This window comes from Gambusia affinis, linkage group LG01 (genome assembly GCF_019740435.1).
Source record: "Gambusia affinis linkage group LG01, SWU_Gaff_1.0, whole genome shotgun sequence".
Taxonomy (NCBI): domain Eukaryota; kingdom Metazoa; phylum Chordata; class Actinopteri; order Cyprinodontiformes; family Poeciliidae; genus Gambusia; species Gambusia affinis.
In genome coordinates this window covers 40,406,549-40,424,407 of record NC_057868.1, presented here as the reverse complement: position 1 = coordinate 40,424,407, position 17,859 = coordinate 40,406,549, and the positions used below count along the sequence as shown (strand labels likewise).

The window sequence follows — 17,859 nt, the reverse complement described above, 5'->3', positions numbered from 1 at the left end:
AATTTGACTGTTGCCAAACTTTTCAGAATGACTAAGGCTGACACTATTGGGAGCAATTTAGTTAGGATTGTCAAAGGATTGAGAAACATACAGATATTTGTGTTAAGTACAAACTTGTGAGAACACCCAGGGTGAGGCATTTGAAGATGTGGCCATGCATAGAGTGTATGAAATGTCAAGAACAATCCAAAGAAGCATTCTAAAAATCTGAGCTCATTTGAATGAGCATGTGATGTTTTAGGAATTTTTTAAAGTTTAGAGGTCGGAAGAAGCATTTTTGTAAATAAGCCCCACAAACCTCAGCCAACCATGACCATATTAAATATGGAAGGTAAGACTTATGCAAAGTTTGGCTAAAATAAAATTGCCAATATTTTATGTAAACAATAAAATGTAGTCTCACTTCTGGTTGGAGGCCATCTTGATCTGATCCAGATGACAGCAGGCAGCGTTCTCACAGACATTCAACCAACTTCATCCACATGTTCCTTCCTGTTCAGACAGGAAACAGTTTTTAAACTGCCTTCATTGTTTGGAAGGAGTTTGTCAAACTTTTTGTCCCCATCAGGCTGTTTGTAGTGAACAAATGCAAACCGAGCAAAATGTAAATGCAAGTCAAGTTTATTGAGGAAAGTTGAAATAGAAGCAAAAAGGATGAAGATTGGAGAAGAAAAGCAAATAAAATACTAAGAAAACTGAAAGAAACTAAAGAGAGATGAAGCTGCACATCAGTGGATCACAACGTCTGTAGATGTTTCTGATTATGATGCATTTCATCCTCAGCACAGCAGGTCTATTCGTCACTTCAGGGTAAATTATGTGGGAATGGATCTGGAAAATATCAACAAAGTGAAATATCACCAGTTCTAAAGCTGCAACAAGGCCTCTGGAGAGTCAAGGCTGGTTTCCTGACTTCAGTCCAAATATTAAAGTTATTCTTTCTAAATCAATGCAGAAAGACCCAGGCTAGGATTCAAACCCAGGACCTTGTTGCTGCAAGGCATTAATGCTACTGACTGTGTTACTGAGCTGGACTGGAACATTAAAGCAGATGAGGGAAAAGTTTTAACCAGACTACAGAGTTTGGACAAAACCTGCTCCACAGGATCACCATGGCAACCAAACTCCAAGTCTTGATATTTTATTATGGGATGCTAACTTAAAAAACAAACAAACTAGAGGAAGCAAAAAAGGAATAAAGAAATAGGCAAGTAATATACATAAAAAATGAAAACAGACTGAAAACAAAAAATAAAAACAGAATTTAACGTATAAAAAAACACTAAATTATTTCAATTAATTAATTTGACAATTGAAAAGCTAGGTTTGTTAATCAGGTTAAAAACTTGGTAAATTAATCTGCTACTGATGGAGTTTGCTTAAGATAATGGAAGAAAATTTAAATCACCTGAATAAAACAAATGTGACATTAATGCTGTTCTTGAATTTTAGAAAGATTTTAGTGAAGTTAGACCATAAACTCACTTTGACAACGATACTTCACCTCCAGGTACTTGTAGGTCCCAACACAGGGATCTCCGAACACAGAGCTACTGGCTAAGACAGGACACGCCAATTTCCCCTTGCATCTGTGGATTCAGATCAAAGTCAGTTTCCAAGAAATTGTGATTTGGCATTTCTTAGATTTATTTATTCATATCCACTTAGAAAAACCTTTACAAAATACTAAAGCTCTTTACCTCTGAAAAACTAAATCTGCCCTCTTAGCACAATCAGTGTTCTTTGTCTGGTCGTCAGGTATCCCATCGGAGCACGTCGTCTGGTCGCTTCGTCCAAATGTAGCACTGATCACAGATACATTCCCAGTTACTGTTGGAAAACAGAAGAAAAATGTAAATCTGAATGTACTCATGGTTTAATGCACCAGAACAACCAGTAAAACCAGTGACCTTACCACACTGGATGTGACTGACTGATCCCTCACAAGTCACAAGGGATATTAATCCAGAGAACGACCTAGTATCTGATATATGAAGGATTCAGATCATATTAATATCAAGACACTGAAAAGTTCAGCTATTGATGAACTAAAGCAAAATTTATGTTTCATAATTTCAGATTAAATAATTTTGTCTTCATGCTAAAACTTGCAACACTAACTTTTCGGTTTCAGAAAACCACGACCAGCCTGTAAAAAAAAAAACAAAAATCAAAATGAATCACAAATGGAAATGAAGCCTAGGCGAAAATTCAAGCTGGGAGACAAAACACAGCCGTCCCACATCAGACACTCACCACGCCCCCGCTGCAGCCAATCGGGACAGGTGCGCCGCACCGCTTCAGCCAATCATCGTTCACGGATCCCTTCAAAGGACAAGCTTCCCCGGATCTTCTCGCTCGTCAGCCGTGCTTCGATTCTACGTATGCGCTTTCCAACCTCTCCCACATTCAGTCAGCTAGTCAGCTGCCTCCCGTCCGCCAGCAATCCCGGTCCTTCAGTCCCTAATTCAGCTCGCAGAAGCACCTTCGATCATCTTCGCCTCTTTCAGAACCAGAAAAAGGGAGTGTCCCTCACCTGCCGGCTGCGCTCCTGTCGACTCCCAGTCATTCCTCACCGATCTAACCACCCTATCAAGCCTGCATTCGGCCTCCATTGATGTCTTTCCCTCATTGATGACGCAGGCGTCCTCTGCCATCCGCCTGGTTCCCCGCTCCGGCTCACCGTTGTCAGCTGCTACGGCTCACTGGTGCTGTCAACCTGCAGCCAAGCGCTGGTTGTCTCCACGATCCGCCGTGGCTCCATTGACGCACGTCGGCTCTTCCTCCTCGTCCCGTCATGGACTCGATCCGTCGCCCCATCTTCTCTACCAGTCCACCTCCAGGAGAAAACCGAAATCAGATCACTACGCTCACCTCCGCGTATCTCAGCTCGCAGCTGACTCTTCAGCCTCATCAACCGGGAACTTCGTTTACGCCCATCGGGCGTCGTCTAGGTAAGACGTACCCACTCCTGATTCGTTCATTTGATATGCATCATGTCACCGTCAGCGCACCAGTACCTTTAATTCAGTTTATCTCGCCTCCTATTGCTGGTCAGTCGGCATCTTCAGGGTCTCGAGTAGCTCAATTAGTTAGAAGAGCCGGGGTTCTCACGGCCCGCCATTTAATGGCGGACGCTCTTTGTCAACCTCATTCCGTTATTTCCCCGCTCAGGCCGCTGTAGCCCTCTCTTTACTCTGTTGCTTAGCTCGCTCCAAATTCTGTCAGAAGTCCAGTTCGTATCTCAGCACATTCTGCCCTCCAGCCCAGCTGCCGCTGGTCTCCTAATCACAGCACCATGTTTCTTTAAGCTCTTTTCACTAATAGAGGGGATTCTTTTAAAGCTACACATGAAACGCACCTGAAAACAAACGAGTTTGGTGCAATCTTTTATTTACAAATTCCTCTTTTATTGGAGGGGAAAAAAAACAAAACAAAACAAAAAAAAAACACGTTGGACCTGCCGCTCTCGTCTAGTTTCACACTCCTTTTATCAGGTCAAAGGAGACGTGCTTGCCCGTCCTTCATCCACGTAGTTCCAGTCGCCTGTGTCAACCTCAACCCTCTAACAGTCAGTTTTCACCTGCACAGCAATCCGAACTTCACGAGCGTCCTCTTTCAAGTCATTCACACGTGGCAATACCACCCGCACCGACGGCTTCCTTTCCTCCTCATTCATTGGTTCCGACTCCTTTCAAGGAGGCACTCACGCAGCGAATAAGCAGACATGCGCTCTAAAGAGGTCCGTGCCATCTGCACAGTCGCCAGTCCAACAAACGCGTCAGGATACGACTAGCCAGCGTTTTGATAAATGCACGATCTCTCATGTTTGTCACACTTGCTACGTAATCTCTGCTGGAGCTATTCGCAGTGAACCACAAAGCGCACTCGCATAAACAAGCGTCGTCCTTGATAGCCTGACGGCTTATCACCAAGTCTAACCGTCGAGTGGAGGCCAAGTTAATGTAGAAAATATTCAGTTACTGTATAAAACTTATTCGTTTAATTAGTAATTTAATAAGAGAATTTGTTGAGGTTTAGGAAGTATTATTATATTGCATGTAGCTAAATTCATAATGTTCTAAGTGTTTTATTTTAAGTTTGTATGCCTTATAACTTCATTGACCACTTTGCAATTTATGCAAAAGAGGTGAGGAGCCTGGTGTTAACGGAAGGGAAGAGAGAGGGAAAAAGGCGAGGTCGCTGCAAGTGAGAATCGACAGAGCCACACAGTTTTCAACCGTAGTTTGTATTGTGGAGGTTATTTAAGATTTGACTGCTCATGTAAAGGATAACACAAGAAACTGTGGAATGAATCTTTTTGTTTTACATCTTTACATCGGAGCGCTGTGGAAGTTTTTGTTTTCCTCCTCAAACACACGAGTGAAATCAGCGAAATTAACCTTATGGAAACACACGTCGTCTGCGATAAAGCTTACAAAGATCTAACTTCCCTGGTATAGAGGCTAAGCCAAAGCTTGAAGCCCCTGAGGTGTTACACCGGGGTAAAGTTGACACGCCAATCAGTTTTTCTTTTGCAGGTAATCCATTTATTATCTTGACTTAGCAATCATAGACTTATTTTCTTTGTACAAGTCATTCCTCTAACACGTTGCATACATTTTCTCAGTGATCCAAACAGCATTTAATTCCCTCCCGGTATCAGTGCATCACGTCGTTTATTGTGTTGCGTTGAGCTGCCTTTCATTCCCTTGCGGTCAAAACTGTTTCCCCCTTTCGGGTGGAACACACCTGCCTCATCAACACCAAGTGCTACTTAAATAGACAGCAGACAGATCATGTGACCCAGACCATTTGGAATATAGTAATTCATAATATGCTCCTACACCTGGCATGTGGCCGTTTACCTAAAACCGTTATCGTTTGTCCCTCCCTGTTGGTTGCAAACGTAACCCAGGCTTTCCCTCTTCAAACCTGCAGCTGGTGGAGACACCCTACGGGCTCTGCGTTGTGTCATGTTGTATGTGTGAAGGTAGGATGTGTTCCTTGCAGAAGAGTAATCAGGCGCAGGGCTGTTCGTCGTGGGGAGACAACGCAGCTTACGGCCATCAAGTCTCACAGACTGCAGATCCCTGTCCACGCGGCTCACGCCTAACAAGTCTCACAGACTGCAGGCCCCCGCAGCGCAGCTCGAGCCTAACAAGTCTATCAGACTGCAGGCCCCCGCAAAGCGGCTCGCGCCCAACAAGTCTCGCAGACTGCACACCCCACCACGCGGCTCGCATTCAGCCAACGTCATTCTCTCGACCGACTCGCTTCAGGTCTTCACGGACGCTGCCCGTCCTCTGGTTTTGGGGGCTTTAAAAGGTAAATGGTTGCTGGACAGTTGCCTTCCTATTTTCCTCAGTCCGAATCCTCTACATTTTATGAAATATTTCCCTTTGCCGTAGCTTGTCGCCTCTGGGGCCATCCTTGGAGCAGAATGCGTTTATTAGCGCGCTGCGATAATATTACCATGGTCCAAGCATTAATAAAGGCTGCCCATCCGTTAGCTCCATTATGCCTTTCATTCGCCGCTGCACATGGCAAGCTGTCAACAACATTCATCATCTCAGCTCAGCATGTGTCCGGTCATACAATGCTATCGCCGACTCTCCGTCCCGTTCTAAGTTTCAGGTTTCGCTGTCCATGCCTTGCTGGCGACGCTCAACCCGAGCTAACGCAAACCTTCGAAGATCTGACGCTTTATAAATGGCTCTCTCCACTCCCTCTCGCATTCATCACGCCACTACATAAAGTCGGGCTCCGCCCCATCTACACTCTTCACATACTCTCGCCTGGCAAACCTTCACCAAGTTCTGCTCTGCTATCAATTCTCCCCTTTACCCTGGTAGTATATCCACAGTTCTCGCTTTCATCACCTACTGTTTCGACCACCGTCGATTCGTACTGTCCTACATCCGCAGTCCGTTCACGGGCATCAGTTTTCACGTGAAGCTACAGAAACCTAGTTAATCACCTAGCCTCTTCTCGAACTCTGCTGCGAAGCTCCTTCTCAAAGGGATTGCTAAGCACAGCCCCTCTATTCCCGATAGCAGAGACTGATCACACTCCTACTACCTAGGAGTCTCATCACTGCGCTCCGTCCAGAGCTTTCTCCTCCTACACCTAAGCGCTCCTCCATGCGCTTTCCTGCTAGCCTTCCATGGATTTCTTGGGCTGAGTGAGTTCACGTCTGCATCGAAAGTATTCAGTTTGTCATGAGATTTATCTATATCTGATCTAAAATTCTTCGCGGACCACTACAATCCTTCACATCAAACACACCAAAACGAAAGGTTTGTGTACTATCGCTATCGCACGCATGATCGGTCCGTTCTGTCCTTTTTGCTCAAATTCACATGTAAAGACATCAACTCTGCCACGAATCCAAATCTCTGTTTCTCACACCTGAATGCTTCGCCGTGACTGCTAACTGGTTCACTCACCACCTCAGACTGACGTTAGCAGCTTGCGGTCTTCCACCTAGTCACTTTTCAGGCCATTCTTTAGAATAGGCGCCGCTACATCTACTGCCGTTCAAGGCGTCCCTGTAGCTTCTCTCCTTCAGCTCGGACGCTTGGCGTCCTCAGCCTTCTCATCTTACATCAGACCCGATCTCTCAATCCTACTCAAAGCTCAACGTTCCATAACTGCAGGTGAGCATCTCGTCATATCTGGTGGTGGAGCGTTCTGCCATTTCTAACATCTCATTCTGCTAGGAGATCCGGCCGGACCATGGGTCCTCAGCCCTCGGCTCGACAACAGTCATTCCATCCTCCACAGGTCACCAAGCGGTTCGTGCCTAACAAGTCTATCAGACTGCAGGCCCCCGCCAACGCGGTTCGCGCCTAACAAGTCTATCAGACTGCAGGCCCCCGCCAACGTAGCTGTGCCTAACAAGTCTTGCAGACTGCAGGCCAGCTAGACCTCAACCCGGCACCCTCTTTTGGGGGGAAGACTACCCTGAGCTTAACCTGGACCGATCACCTGCCTGGTGATCCTCAGCTCACAAGTCTTCCGCAGGGTTCGAGCGCCAAAAATTTCGGATCATTAAATCCTCTAACTGCTTCTCTTTCTCTGAGTGAGTCTATCCAGATTGAAATGAAGCCTAGGCGAAAATTCAAGCTGGGAGACAAAACACAGCCGTCCCACATCAGACACTCACCATGCCCCCGCTGCAGCCAATCGGGACAGGTGTGCCGCACCGCTTCAGCCAATCATCGTTCACGGATCCCTTCAAAGGACAAGCTTCCCCGGATCTTCTCGCTCGTCAGCCGTGCTTCGACCCACCTCCTCCCCATCTCCACCATCATCCCACGGACATCTTCCTAGCTCCCTCTCTGCTCCTTCGTTCAAGGCTCCGTTCCACCACCAGTATTTGGACCGGGGGGAAGACTACCCTGAGCTAAACCTGGACCGATCACCTGCCTGGTGATCCTCAGCTCACAAGTCTTCCGCCGGGTTCGAGCGCCAAAAATTTCGGATCATTAAATCCTCTAACTGCTTCTTTCTCTGTGTGAGTCTATCCAGATTGAAATGACAGAAGATTTTTTCTAAAAACATCTTGGATCTGTATTCATCAAATTAAAATCTGGTTAACAACTGAATGACAAGAAAACTATAACTGCTAAATAAAACCAGTAAAATAATGTTTTTAACAACAGATATTCAAACCACAAAGAGAAGAGAAGGTTTTCACTCACATTGATTTCCAGGACGAATCCACAAAGGAACAAAGTAAAAAGGACGAATTTCATCTGTATGAAAATAGAAAACATTCAGTTACTCTGAGATCTGACTGAGAAAAACTCAATGATTTTCTGAAATATTTTCAACAATCTGCTGAACTAAATGGCACAGTTGAACTAATAAATATGAACATAAAAGATTTTAGTAAGATTTAAACTTACAATTTATTTTTTTCTATGTTTAAATCTTACTATATCAAACAATGCTACTATAGGTTGACATTTTCCAGTTTTAAGTCAAATCTTACCTTGTTGTGATGAAGAATAAAAGCAGCAGCAGGACTCACTGTAAACAATGTGCCTTCAACCAGGGAATGGAGGGTTTATAAACCTTCACTGATGATCTGACAGAGGAACAAAATGTCTTTACTCCTTCAACAATTCAGCCTGTTGAGTTTGTCTGAGCAGAAGTTCAGGTTGGTGATGGGTGTGTCACACCTGAAGCCATTTCTCCTCATTCCTGTTGATAAATCACTGATCATCTCTTTATAGCCCCCAGCCCAGCTAGCAGGTACACCAGACTGAAAATGTTGGGATGGAAAAACCCGGTTGGGTTTTAGATACAGGCTGCAACAACCAGGTGGGATTTTCTGTTAACAAAGATTCTTGGTCTTGATGTGGACCGTGATTCTGCCAGCCGTCTCCATCTGCTCTCTGGTTTTATACAGGAATCATAAACCATTAATGTCTTTATCTGCTCTATGAAATCCCAGTTATTTTACTGTTGGATGAGTTCAGTATTTAAAACCTTACTAATATCTCTGGAAACACGTTGGATCTAACGATTCCTTCTGAATTTGCTTTTTCTCAGTTTTGACAGATTGTGGACAAATTTTAGTGTCATGCAAAGTTGATCCCATTAAATACAAAATACAAAATGATAAATTAATTTCAATCCCGTCTATACATTTTGTTGAAATATAACTTTATTTATCATATCCTGATATAAATACATTTAGGAAGAGAGAAGAAATAAATCTTTGATATTTCAGTCTGGAAATGGTCACCAAGTCGTTTCTAAGGCCTTTGGATTCTGGAAAAGCACAGAGAGAACCGTTATCTGTAAATGTGATGTGGATGTTTCTGCACCAGAGTCTGTGCTGTTTTGTCTGGGACTGGAGGTTCATGTTTATGTTGATGATTATTTATGTTTAATGAGATTCCCAGAAGCATCAGCAACATGCTATAAACTACTAAAGGATTAAGATTTAGGCATAAATATCTGGTGTGGATGGTGTGATATCTAATGATAAGAGCTCTTTCTCAAAAACAAAATGTTTATCCCAAACATTTTAGGAAAATAAAGCATCGGTTTTGTTTAGCAAGAGCTAAAATCCAACCGGTTTTTCCAAACTAACACCATAAGCCTGATGTTAACATTCTGACATCCAGGAAACAGCAAAAGGTTAAATAAGCGCTAATAATCACAAATGTGAAGAAGTTGCTTCAGGTTTGACCTTCTGACCCCGACCCTTCCCCTTACTCACCCTGGTCACAAGTAAAGTGGACCTGGCCGTTCTGCAAGTTATTTTAAAGATTCCTTGTTGTTTTCTTCAGCTACTTGAGCTCCTCAGTGAAGGAAAGGCTCTTGAACAAAGCAAAGCCATTTACACACTCCTCCATCAACACAAGAAGCACAATCCTGAGTTATTGCCTTCAGCAAAACTAACAAGTGAGTCTTTTCTTGACTCTTCAGAAATAAGATTTAAATACCCAGATTAGTTTGTCTTCTGGAGTTTTTCTTAACTTAATCATTCAGCAGCCCAGGAGCAAACTGTGGAGAGAAAGAGGCCAGGGAGTTCCTGAAAGACCGGCCTGTGTGTGTGTGTGTGTGTGTGTGTGGGCGTGTGTGTGTGTGTGTGTGTGTGTGCGCGTGTGGGTGTGTGTGTGTGTGTGTGAGTTTGTTTTTAATACCCTTTGGGGTCCATTATCCTGACATTTACTATGTTGTGGGGACCCGCTGCTTCTTGTGGGGACCGAAGCCTGGTCCCTTCAAGGAAAATGCTGTTTTGGGGTCAGGGGTTAGATTTAGGACTGAGGTATGTGATAGGTATTTTCTAAACCTACATAAAAAGAGAACCACAGACAACGTTTATGAGTTTTCAACCAAGCTTCTGCAGAAGGAGAAGACATAGCAAACCACTTCTCCAAGGTGTTCACCATGCGTTCTGACTCTCTGCATCAGAACAAGTCTTTTTATTACAGAACAGAGCAGGAATGGAATGTAAAGGTAATAACTCAAAGAAGATAGAGAAAGGTAACATAGGAACTAACACACAGGCCCTTTAAGGAGTATCCCTAGATTTATAGAGCAGCTGCAGCTTCAAGGTCTAAGGAAAAAGCAAGTTTTGTCTTTCACACAATTTAACAGACTCTTCCTTTCTGGGGTGTGAATATTAAACCTATGAATGAAAAACAAACTAGTAAACCAACTAATGTAAGAATGATAACAATACATAATTATCCTAACAGTATGAAATGAGCTTGGTTAGAGTTAGGGTTAAGTATGGAATGGATAGGGTAAGGATAAGGGTAACGTTTAGGCCAGGGGTCTCAAACTCCTGTTCTCAAGGGCAGCTGTCCTTCAACTTTTAGATGTGCCTCTTTTGCACCATACCTGAACAGAATAATTAGGTCATATTCAGTAAGCAAACCAAAAACCTTTCTGTTTATTTATTGGTGGTTTGATAAAAGTGTTTTCAGCTCAGTTTCAGGAGCCTGATCCTGGCCTGGTTATTCCCTGACCTGCAGGTATAATAATAATTCATGCTGAACCTCTCTGATGGTGGACAGAGCTCTAAAATTAACATCCTTCATACTCAGAACCGTCCAGTGTGACTGAACTAAAGCAATTCTGCTGCAGCTCAGAGGGATTGTTGAGTTTTCACAAGCTGTTGTTTCTGATGGGCCATGATTTTTAAAATCATCGTTTGAAAACTGCTTCTGGGATTCACTCTTTATGAAAAATAAAAAATAGATGATTTGAAACATTAAATTGTGACAAAAAAGGAGAAACAGAATAAATGTTAAACAGGGCAAATAAGTTTTACAGCATGATACACTGGGACGGACGGACAGACAGATGGATTTTCCAGCCAAATAAATGTGGAACTGAAGTGGCAATAAAACATAACCACAGTGTAATAACTTTAAAGTCTTTATAAGAAGCTCAATATAAGAAATAAAATAATAAATTTTAACACTTCAATTTCCCTTTTGGCTCAATAAAGTATTTTTTTTTTTTTTTTTAACTTTATTTTTATTTAGTTTTAAACAAGTAGATATACAAATACAGAACACGGCAAAACAAGAGGGCTAGGGCAGGTGACATTCACCAATACCGATATAAAATATTACATTTCCATAACTATTACAAAGTATTAAGTCCAGAATCAGGAACCAGAGAACCAAAAATATGTGATCAGGTAAGGAACCCCATTTTCTCGCTCAGGTGGTGCAGAGTCCCACAAATCACTGTTCATCGCCTCTGACAATAAAGCATTCCCAACGTTTCCAGAGTTTCTCTCCTTTCTCCTTTTTAAGTCGTATTGCAAATGTCAACATCTCCATGTCGTGGATCATATTTATAATATTCACCAGGAGTTTCAATGAAGGGGGGCCTGGTTGAAGCCAACACTTAGTGACCGCTTTCTTGCTGGCGACCATAATTATTTTCAGCAGGTATGTATCCCCTTTGCTAAGTCCCTCAGGGAGCATTCCAAGATACAGAACAGTGAATGACAAGTCCAGATTTATACCCAAAACTTTATATATTAGACGATGTACATCCTTCCAAAAAGTCTGTAACTCCGTACAGTCCCAAAAAACATGGTAGTGGCCTACCGCAGTCACGCCGCACCCCCTCCAGCACGGAAGCTGTAACCCACCCATCTGAGATCTCTGCTTCGGCGTGATGAAAAATCGGGCTAGATTCTTCCACGTGAAATCGCGCCATATCAAAGAATTTGTGGTCGACAGGGAGCCCCTCCAAATTTGCATCCATGCCTCTGACGTAATTATCATGTCTGCTTCCTTTTCCCATCGCTCTTTTATATAGTCTGTTGAGTTTTTATTCATGGATCTTAAATTTCTATAACATTTGCCAGTAATTCCTCTTATATTTTTACCAGCATATGAATCAATAAAAAGTTGTATTATGCCTGGAATTGTCTCCAAGTCAGAAATTCTCATTTCCTTTCTTAGGAAACTACGGACCTGTAAGTAGCGATAAAAGTCCTCTCTACTCACCTCATAGGTCTGGCATAGCTCCTCAAATTTCATTAATACCCCGTCTTTAACTATAGTGCAGAATGCGGTGACTCCCTGTCTTGCCCACCTTCTATATTTATGATCTATCGATGCTGGGAGGAAATGCGGGTGATACGCAGGCCAACTCAACAGCCCTATCTGTCTGTGAAGATTAACCCACAGAATTGCAGGGCTAACTGTACCGTTGTCATTGAATTCTAAATACCTTTTAAATTCTTCTGTCATTTCAGTTTTGAATGCAGCGTTATTTAGTAAGCTTGTGTTAAGCCTCCATAGAGTATTTTTAGAATGCCTAATTAAATTAATTTTCATACTTAGACCAGAATGATCAGAGATGTCTCTTTGGCCTATTATACAATCTTTTACTCTGTGAAGGTCTCTATTAAACATAAAAAAATAGTCAATTCTTGTATGCACATTATGCCTAGCAGAGTAAAAAGTAAATTCCCGGTCATGTTTTTGCAAATATCTCCATACATCTATAAGTCCCAATTCTTGAATAAGTTTTTTAAATTGCTTTTCTAAGTGAGTCCTTCTTCGTTCTCTGCTAGTTGTATCCATCTTTGGATTTAGGAGTAAGTTAAAATCTCCTGCACATATACATGTGCCACTTGCTTCCGTGGCCACAAGACTAAGTACTTCCTTAAAGAAATCCACCTTACTACCAGGAGGTGCATATATATTACATAAAGTGACCTCTTCCTGCTCCAACCTCCCCTTCACCAACACAAATCTTCCCTCTTTATCTATGTGTTCTGAAATAAGATCAAATCTGATATTGTTGGATATTAGAATAGCCACCCCTCTTTTTTTCCCCGATCTGTGGGAAGCAAAATATGTCTTTCTATAACCCAATTTCTTAAGTTTCTCATGTTCATCATTAGATAAATGTGTCTCCTGTAAAAAGCCAATACCCACCTGCTCTCGCTTAAGCTTTGAGATAATCTTACTTCTTTTTATGGGATTCTTTATACCATTCACATTCAAAGTCAGTACATTATGGGACATATCCTCCAGACATCAACATGTTTTTACCCACCTGTAAACCAACACTCCCAGCCCTCAGAACACACAACAAACAAAAATACTTGGAAAGAAAACTTAACATAACAATGAACAGGTCTTCCAAATAAGAGGAACCCTTATCCCTCCTATTGTAGGGGAAACTGCCACTACGTGGGGCCCCTGCTTAGTTGCCTACTTAAAGAAAGGAAACTGAAAAAACTAATCTAAGAGTCACCTGCATCGATCCTTCATCATCCTGGGAGGGAGTCATAGTCCCCACCATATTCCTGTGCAGAACCGATCACCCAGAGCTTTTAAGTAGTACTGATCAGCCAGCCCGAGGGGCTAGCTGTTGGGCGGCCGAAGTTTCCTCGGTAGGGAGAAGAAAAAAGATTACTCATCAACAACGACGTCCTCTCCGCCCGGTCGCTGGAAAGCCCTCAACTTTTCCCGTGCATTCTCTCGCAGGCCCGGCGCGCTCCCTCCGCGTCGCGGTCCAACCACATCCACCGGTAGAAGGTTGTTGATCATCTCCGCCGTGATAACTTTAGGTCTGTTTGCGCACACCGGTCCCACTGTAAATCCGCGTCTCCGCAGGTCCAGGGCTGCCTCCTCCGCGCTGTTGTAGATGGTCATGCCGGAGTCGAAGTGCACACGCATTTTAGTCAGCGGGGTTTGGAACCGAATAGCATTTTCCTTGAGCGCCTTCTTAACTGGAGCATATTCTCTCCTCTTCAGCTGTATACTTTCGGCATAATCATGGTCGAAGAATATGCGTTTTTCCTGTATATGTATAGGCTTTCTCCACGCCGCGCGGAGGACTTGTTCTTTAACATTAAATTTCAGGAAGCGAACCACCGTGGATCTAGGTGGGGCACCAGCCGGGGGCTGCGCGCTCAACGCTCTGTGGGCTCTCTCTATCCCCAGGCTCTTCTCGCTGCCTAAATCCAAGCCGTCCCCGAGTTCAGTTTTAAGCATGTTTTCCACGTACCTCAGCATCGAGGTACCCTCCGCATTTTCAGGAATGCCGTATATCCGCAGGTTATTCCGGCGTGAGCGCCCTTCCAAATCCGTAACTTTCTCCCGGAGCAATTTCTGTTCACTCAGCAACTGGACAATAGCATCTCTCACTCCACAGTCCCATCTCTCTTCCTTCGCCATGCCTTTCTCAATCTCTCCAAGGCGCTTAGCTAGCTCCTCTGTCTTGTTGATAGCGGTGCTAACCTGTTGATTTATTTCAGACGTCATTTCGTTCAAGAGGTCTTTCATTTCTTCTTTCACGCTCATTTTCACTTGCGCTAACTCCTTTCTCAGTTCTAATTTGAGGTCTCGCATGCCGTCCGCCACTACTTCACCCACCACCTGCCTCAGTGAGCTAATTGTAACAGGCAAGGTCTCATCCGCCATCTTCTCTCCTTCTTCGACCGGATGGGTTCCGCAAACTTTGCTTTCATGTCGTGCTTCTGGATTCCGAGACTGGACTCGTCCCTTCTTGCTTTTATCCCCGCTCATTCTTCTTGAGAAAAAGTAACTTTTGACGAGTCAGTACCTTGAATTAGGGGGTCTTTTGTAGCTATCGATGCAGAGCCTCTGTTTTATGCTGCCTACCTGGTCGCCATTACCCGGAAGAGCCAATAAAGTATTTTTTTTAATTGAATTTGAAGAAGGATGTCAGTTTTTACAGTGTAGAACTTTTCCAAAGGCATTCATGTTTTTATTTAATACTCATTTCTAAATATTAATGTTAATATTTGTAGTGTGTTAGTGAAGTGGTGATGGGACGGATCGGGTCCCAGAAGTTTGTTGACAAAGTGAAGGAGGAACAGAAGCAGTTCTGGATGAAATCTGATATTCAAACACCAGGCGACCCGTTTGAGTCAGACACACCCTGATGCTGTGGAGATCGGCCTATCCAAAGTAAACAGGTTCTGATGATTCAGCAGTTTGCTGGAATTAAAAATCATGATCAGGTCAGAGAGTCGATTAGTTTGACTCTTAAAAAGCTTTGAATCAAACAACTTAAAGCCATTAAAGACGTTAAACTGGAGATGATCCAGTTATGTCTGATTCAGGGTTGTTGGTTCAATTCCTCTAAAGATTCCTGTTTTTGTTGTGTTAGTAAATAATTTTATTCATCTACTTTCATTTATTCACATCTAAAACGTCAAGTAAGAAGATTATTGATTATTGACCTGAACCAAAATATTGATAAAGGGAATTTATTTATGAGCAAAATCTTTGAATATGAACAAAACACATTAAATTAAAAAAAACACAATTATTAAAATATACTTTACTGATCCCAAACAGAAATTAAATACACCCAACATGTCTGCTGTTTCAGGTCTGATTGGGCTCAATGATTGAAGCTTAGTTTGCATTAGTTATATATTATTACAAAGAATGAAACTATCATTAAATATGACAGAGTTTAACCCTGAAGCCCTTCTGGAACATTTGGAAACACGATGACTGCTGTACATGTGGATCTGATGACTGTTTGCTGGTTTCCACCTCTGTTGTTAAAAGGATCAAATGATCAAAGATCAACAGAAAACAGATCAGATGAAACAGGAAGCCAAACCCTGAAGGCAGCTTCTAGGACAGGAACCAAATCTACTCCAAATAAACCAAATAAAATAATTCAGTTTATCAGTCTAATGGTCTTAAATCCAAATTAAGTATAATAAAGAGTTTAATCTATTACATTTCAGTCCTTAATTCATATTTATGGATCTCAGAAATGAGAGGGACAAAGTTTCCAGATGTTTATTGAACAATTTATCATCTTCTCCAGAAAAACACACATAACCAGCAACATGCAGAGAACGACAGCAGAACTAAAACCTTTCAGTTCTTTAAACGTTTGAGCTGCCAGGTTCTGGCTGAGTTCACACAATTACCCTTGAACATGAACAGGTTACGTTCAAGTTTATTTGAATGAAACATTTCAGCAACAAAGCATTCAAAGTGCTTTACATCTTAAAAACAGAACACAGTCAGCAGTTGTGAAATTAAGAAACAAACGTTACATTTCATCAAATTTCATGATCAGAACCATCATCAAATATATTGATCAATGTTCCTTTACTAATAAAAGCAGCTCTACACAGGTCAGTTTCAGCCTGGATTTAAAGGAGCTCAGTGTTTCAGCTGTTTGGAGGTTTTCTGGAAGTTTGTTCCTGGTTTTTGGTGCATAGAAGCCGAATGCTTGTTCTGGTTCTGGTTCTGGTTCTGCAGAGCAAACTAGTGCCAGAAGACCTGAGAGGTCTGGAAGGTTGATCCAACAGCAGCAGATTTTTAATCCGTTCATTCACAGCAAATTCGCCAGAGTTCAAATTTCAATGTTAGCACATATTAGAGCAGTGGTGTCCAAAGTGGGTCCTGGAGGGCCGGCATCCTGCAGGTTTTAGTCTCTCCCTGGTGGTAAAACAATCTATCAGCAGGTCAATAATCTCTTTAGGTCTCTAATGACCTGGCATTGGATCCATGTGTGTTAAAACAGGGAGAGACTAAAACTTCCAGAAAACTGTAAAACAGCTGAAACACTGACCTCCTTTAAATCTCGACTAAAAAGCCACCTGTTTAGGATTGTATTTGAAACGTAATCAATTACAAATTTAATGATGGAACTTGACTTAATGTTATGGTTTGGTTGTTGATTCTGTGTTGAAATGGCACAAAAATCTGTGAGGGACGACGGAGTCCCAGAGCGAAATTCTGTGAAAGAGTTGTATGGAGCCTGGTGCTGGAAGTCCATTGAAAGTCTGTTTTCATCGTTTTAAGCTCTGTGATTGTGAGTGGGAATAAAAATAGCAACAGGTATTTTGTTCCATATAACACAGTAGGAGTGTAACAGGTAAAACTTTTATGGATGCAAACTTGACTAAAGACCAAACTGTTTATTTGAAACGTAATCAATTACAAATTTATTGATGGAACTTGACTCATTGTTGTGTTTTGATTATTGATTCTATGTTGCATTGTGTTTCTGTGTTTGATTTGATGTAAAGTACTTTGAAATGCCTTGATGCTGAAATGTGCTACACAAATAAAATTTGACTGATTAATAAAACATGCAGGATGCCGGCCCTCCAGGACCCACTTTGGGCTCCACTGTATCAGAGTGTAGAGACTGTAGTGTTGCCTTCACCATAACTAACTCAATGCAAGTGTGATAATATAACATTATGGGTGTTAAACGTCAGAGTTCACACTTTTCAGCATCAACAGTGTAATGTTGAGCATCCGGGTACTGGACCGAGTTCTGGAAGAATCTCGCCAACGCCATTTTCTTTTTGCTTTTTCTACATTTGATAAATGCACAGCTGGCACATTTGTACATTCTTACACAATGCACCAAATGCAATATTCCAACATCTTTTTTTGGTTTTTCATCTAAATCCCAAGAAAATAAAAATATATCATTTATATAATTCTCAACATTTGTGACATGGTATTTATTTTCTGCTATCAGATGTTGAGGCAACATTTGAGGAGCATTTTCAGGATTTTTGTGTTGTTGATCAAATGCACACGGTTTCAGTTGTTAGACTTTCTGTCTTTGGCTGCACAGTGATGCAGTAGGTAGCAACAAGAAGGTCCTGGGTTCTGGGTTCTGGGTTCGATTCCCGGCCCGGGGTCTTACTGCATGGAGTTTGCATGTTCTCCCTGTCCATGGTGGGTTCTCTCCGGGTTCTCCGGGTTCCTCCTACAGTCCAAAACCAGACTAAGTTCAGCCTGAAGACCCCTTATGATTAGTGATAACAAAGGACTTGGTGTTCCCTCACCCGGACGTGGGTCCCTGGGGCCCCACTCTGGAGCCAGACCTGGA

At 42.4% G+C, this 17,859-nt stretch overlaps 1 protein-coding gene across 1 annotated transcript; it reads right to left on the bottom strand.

The window, feature by feature from the left end:
• Window positions 1-706: 706 nt before the first annotated feature.
• Window positions 707-8,012, bottom strand: LOC122832542 (L-rhamnose-binding lectin SML-like). The gene is made up of 7 exons (XM_044119435.1): window positions 8,000-8,012; window positions 7,707-7,760; window positions 2,122-2,149; window positions 1,916-1,984; window positions 1,701-1,830; window positions 1,486-1,589; window positions 707-831 (listed from the first exon to the last, which is right to left on the bottom strand). The coding sequence occupies exons 2-7, from the start codon at window positions 7,758-7,760 to the stop codon at window positions 806-808; spliced, it is 411 nt and encodes a 136-aa protein (XP_043975370.1). The 5' UTR covers window positions 8,000-8,012; the 3' UTR covers window positions 707-805.
• Between the last annotated feature and the right edge of the window lie 9,847 nt (window positions 8,013-17,859).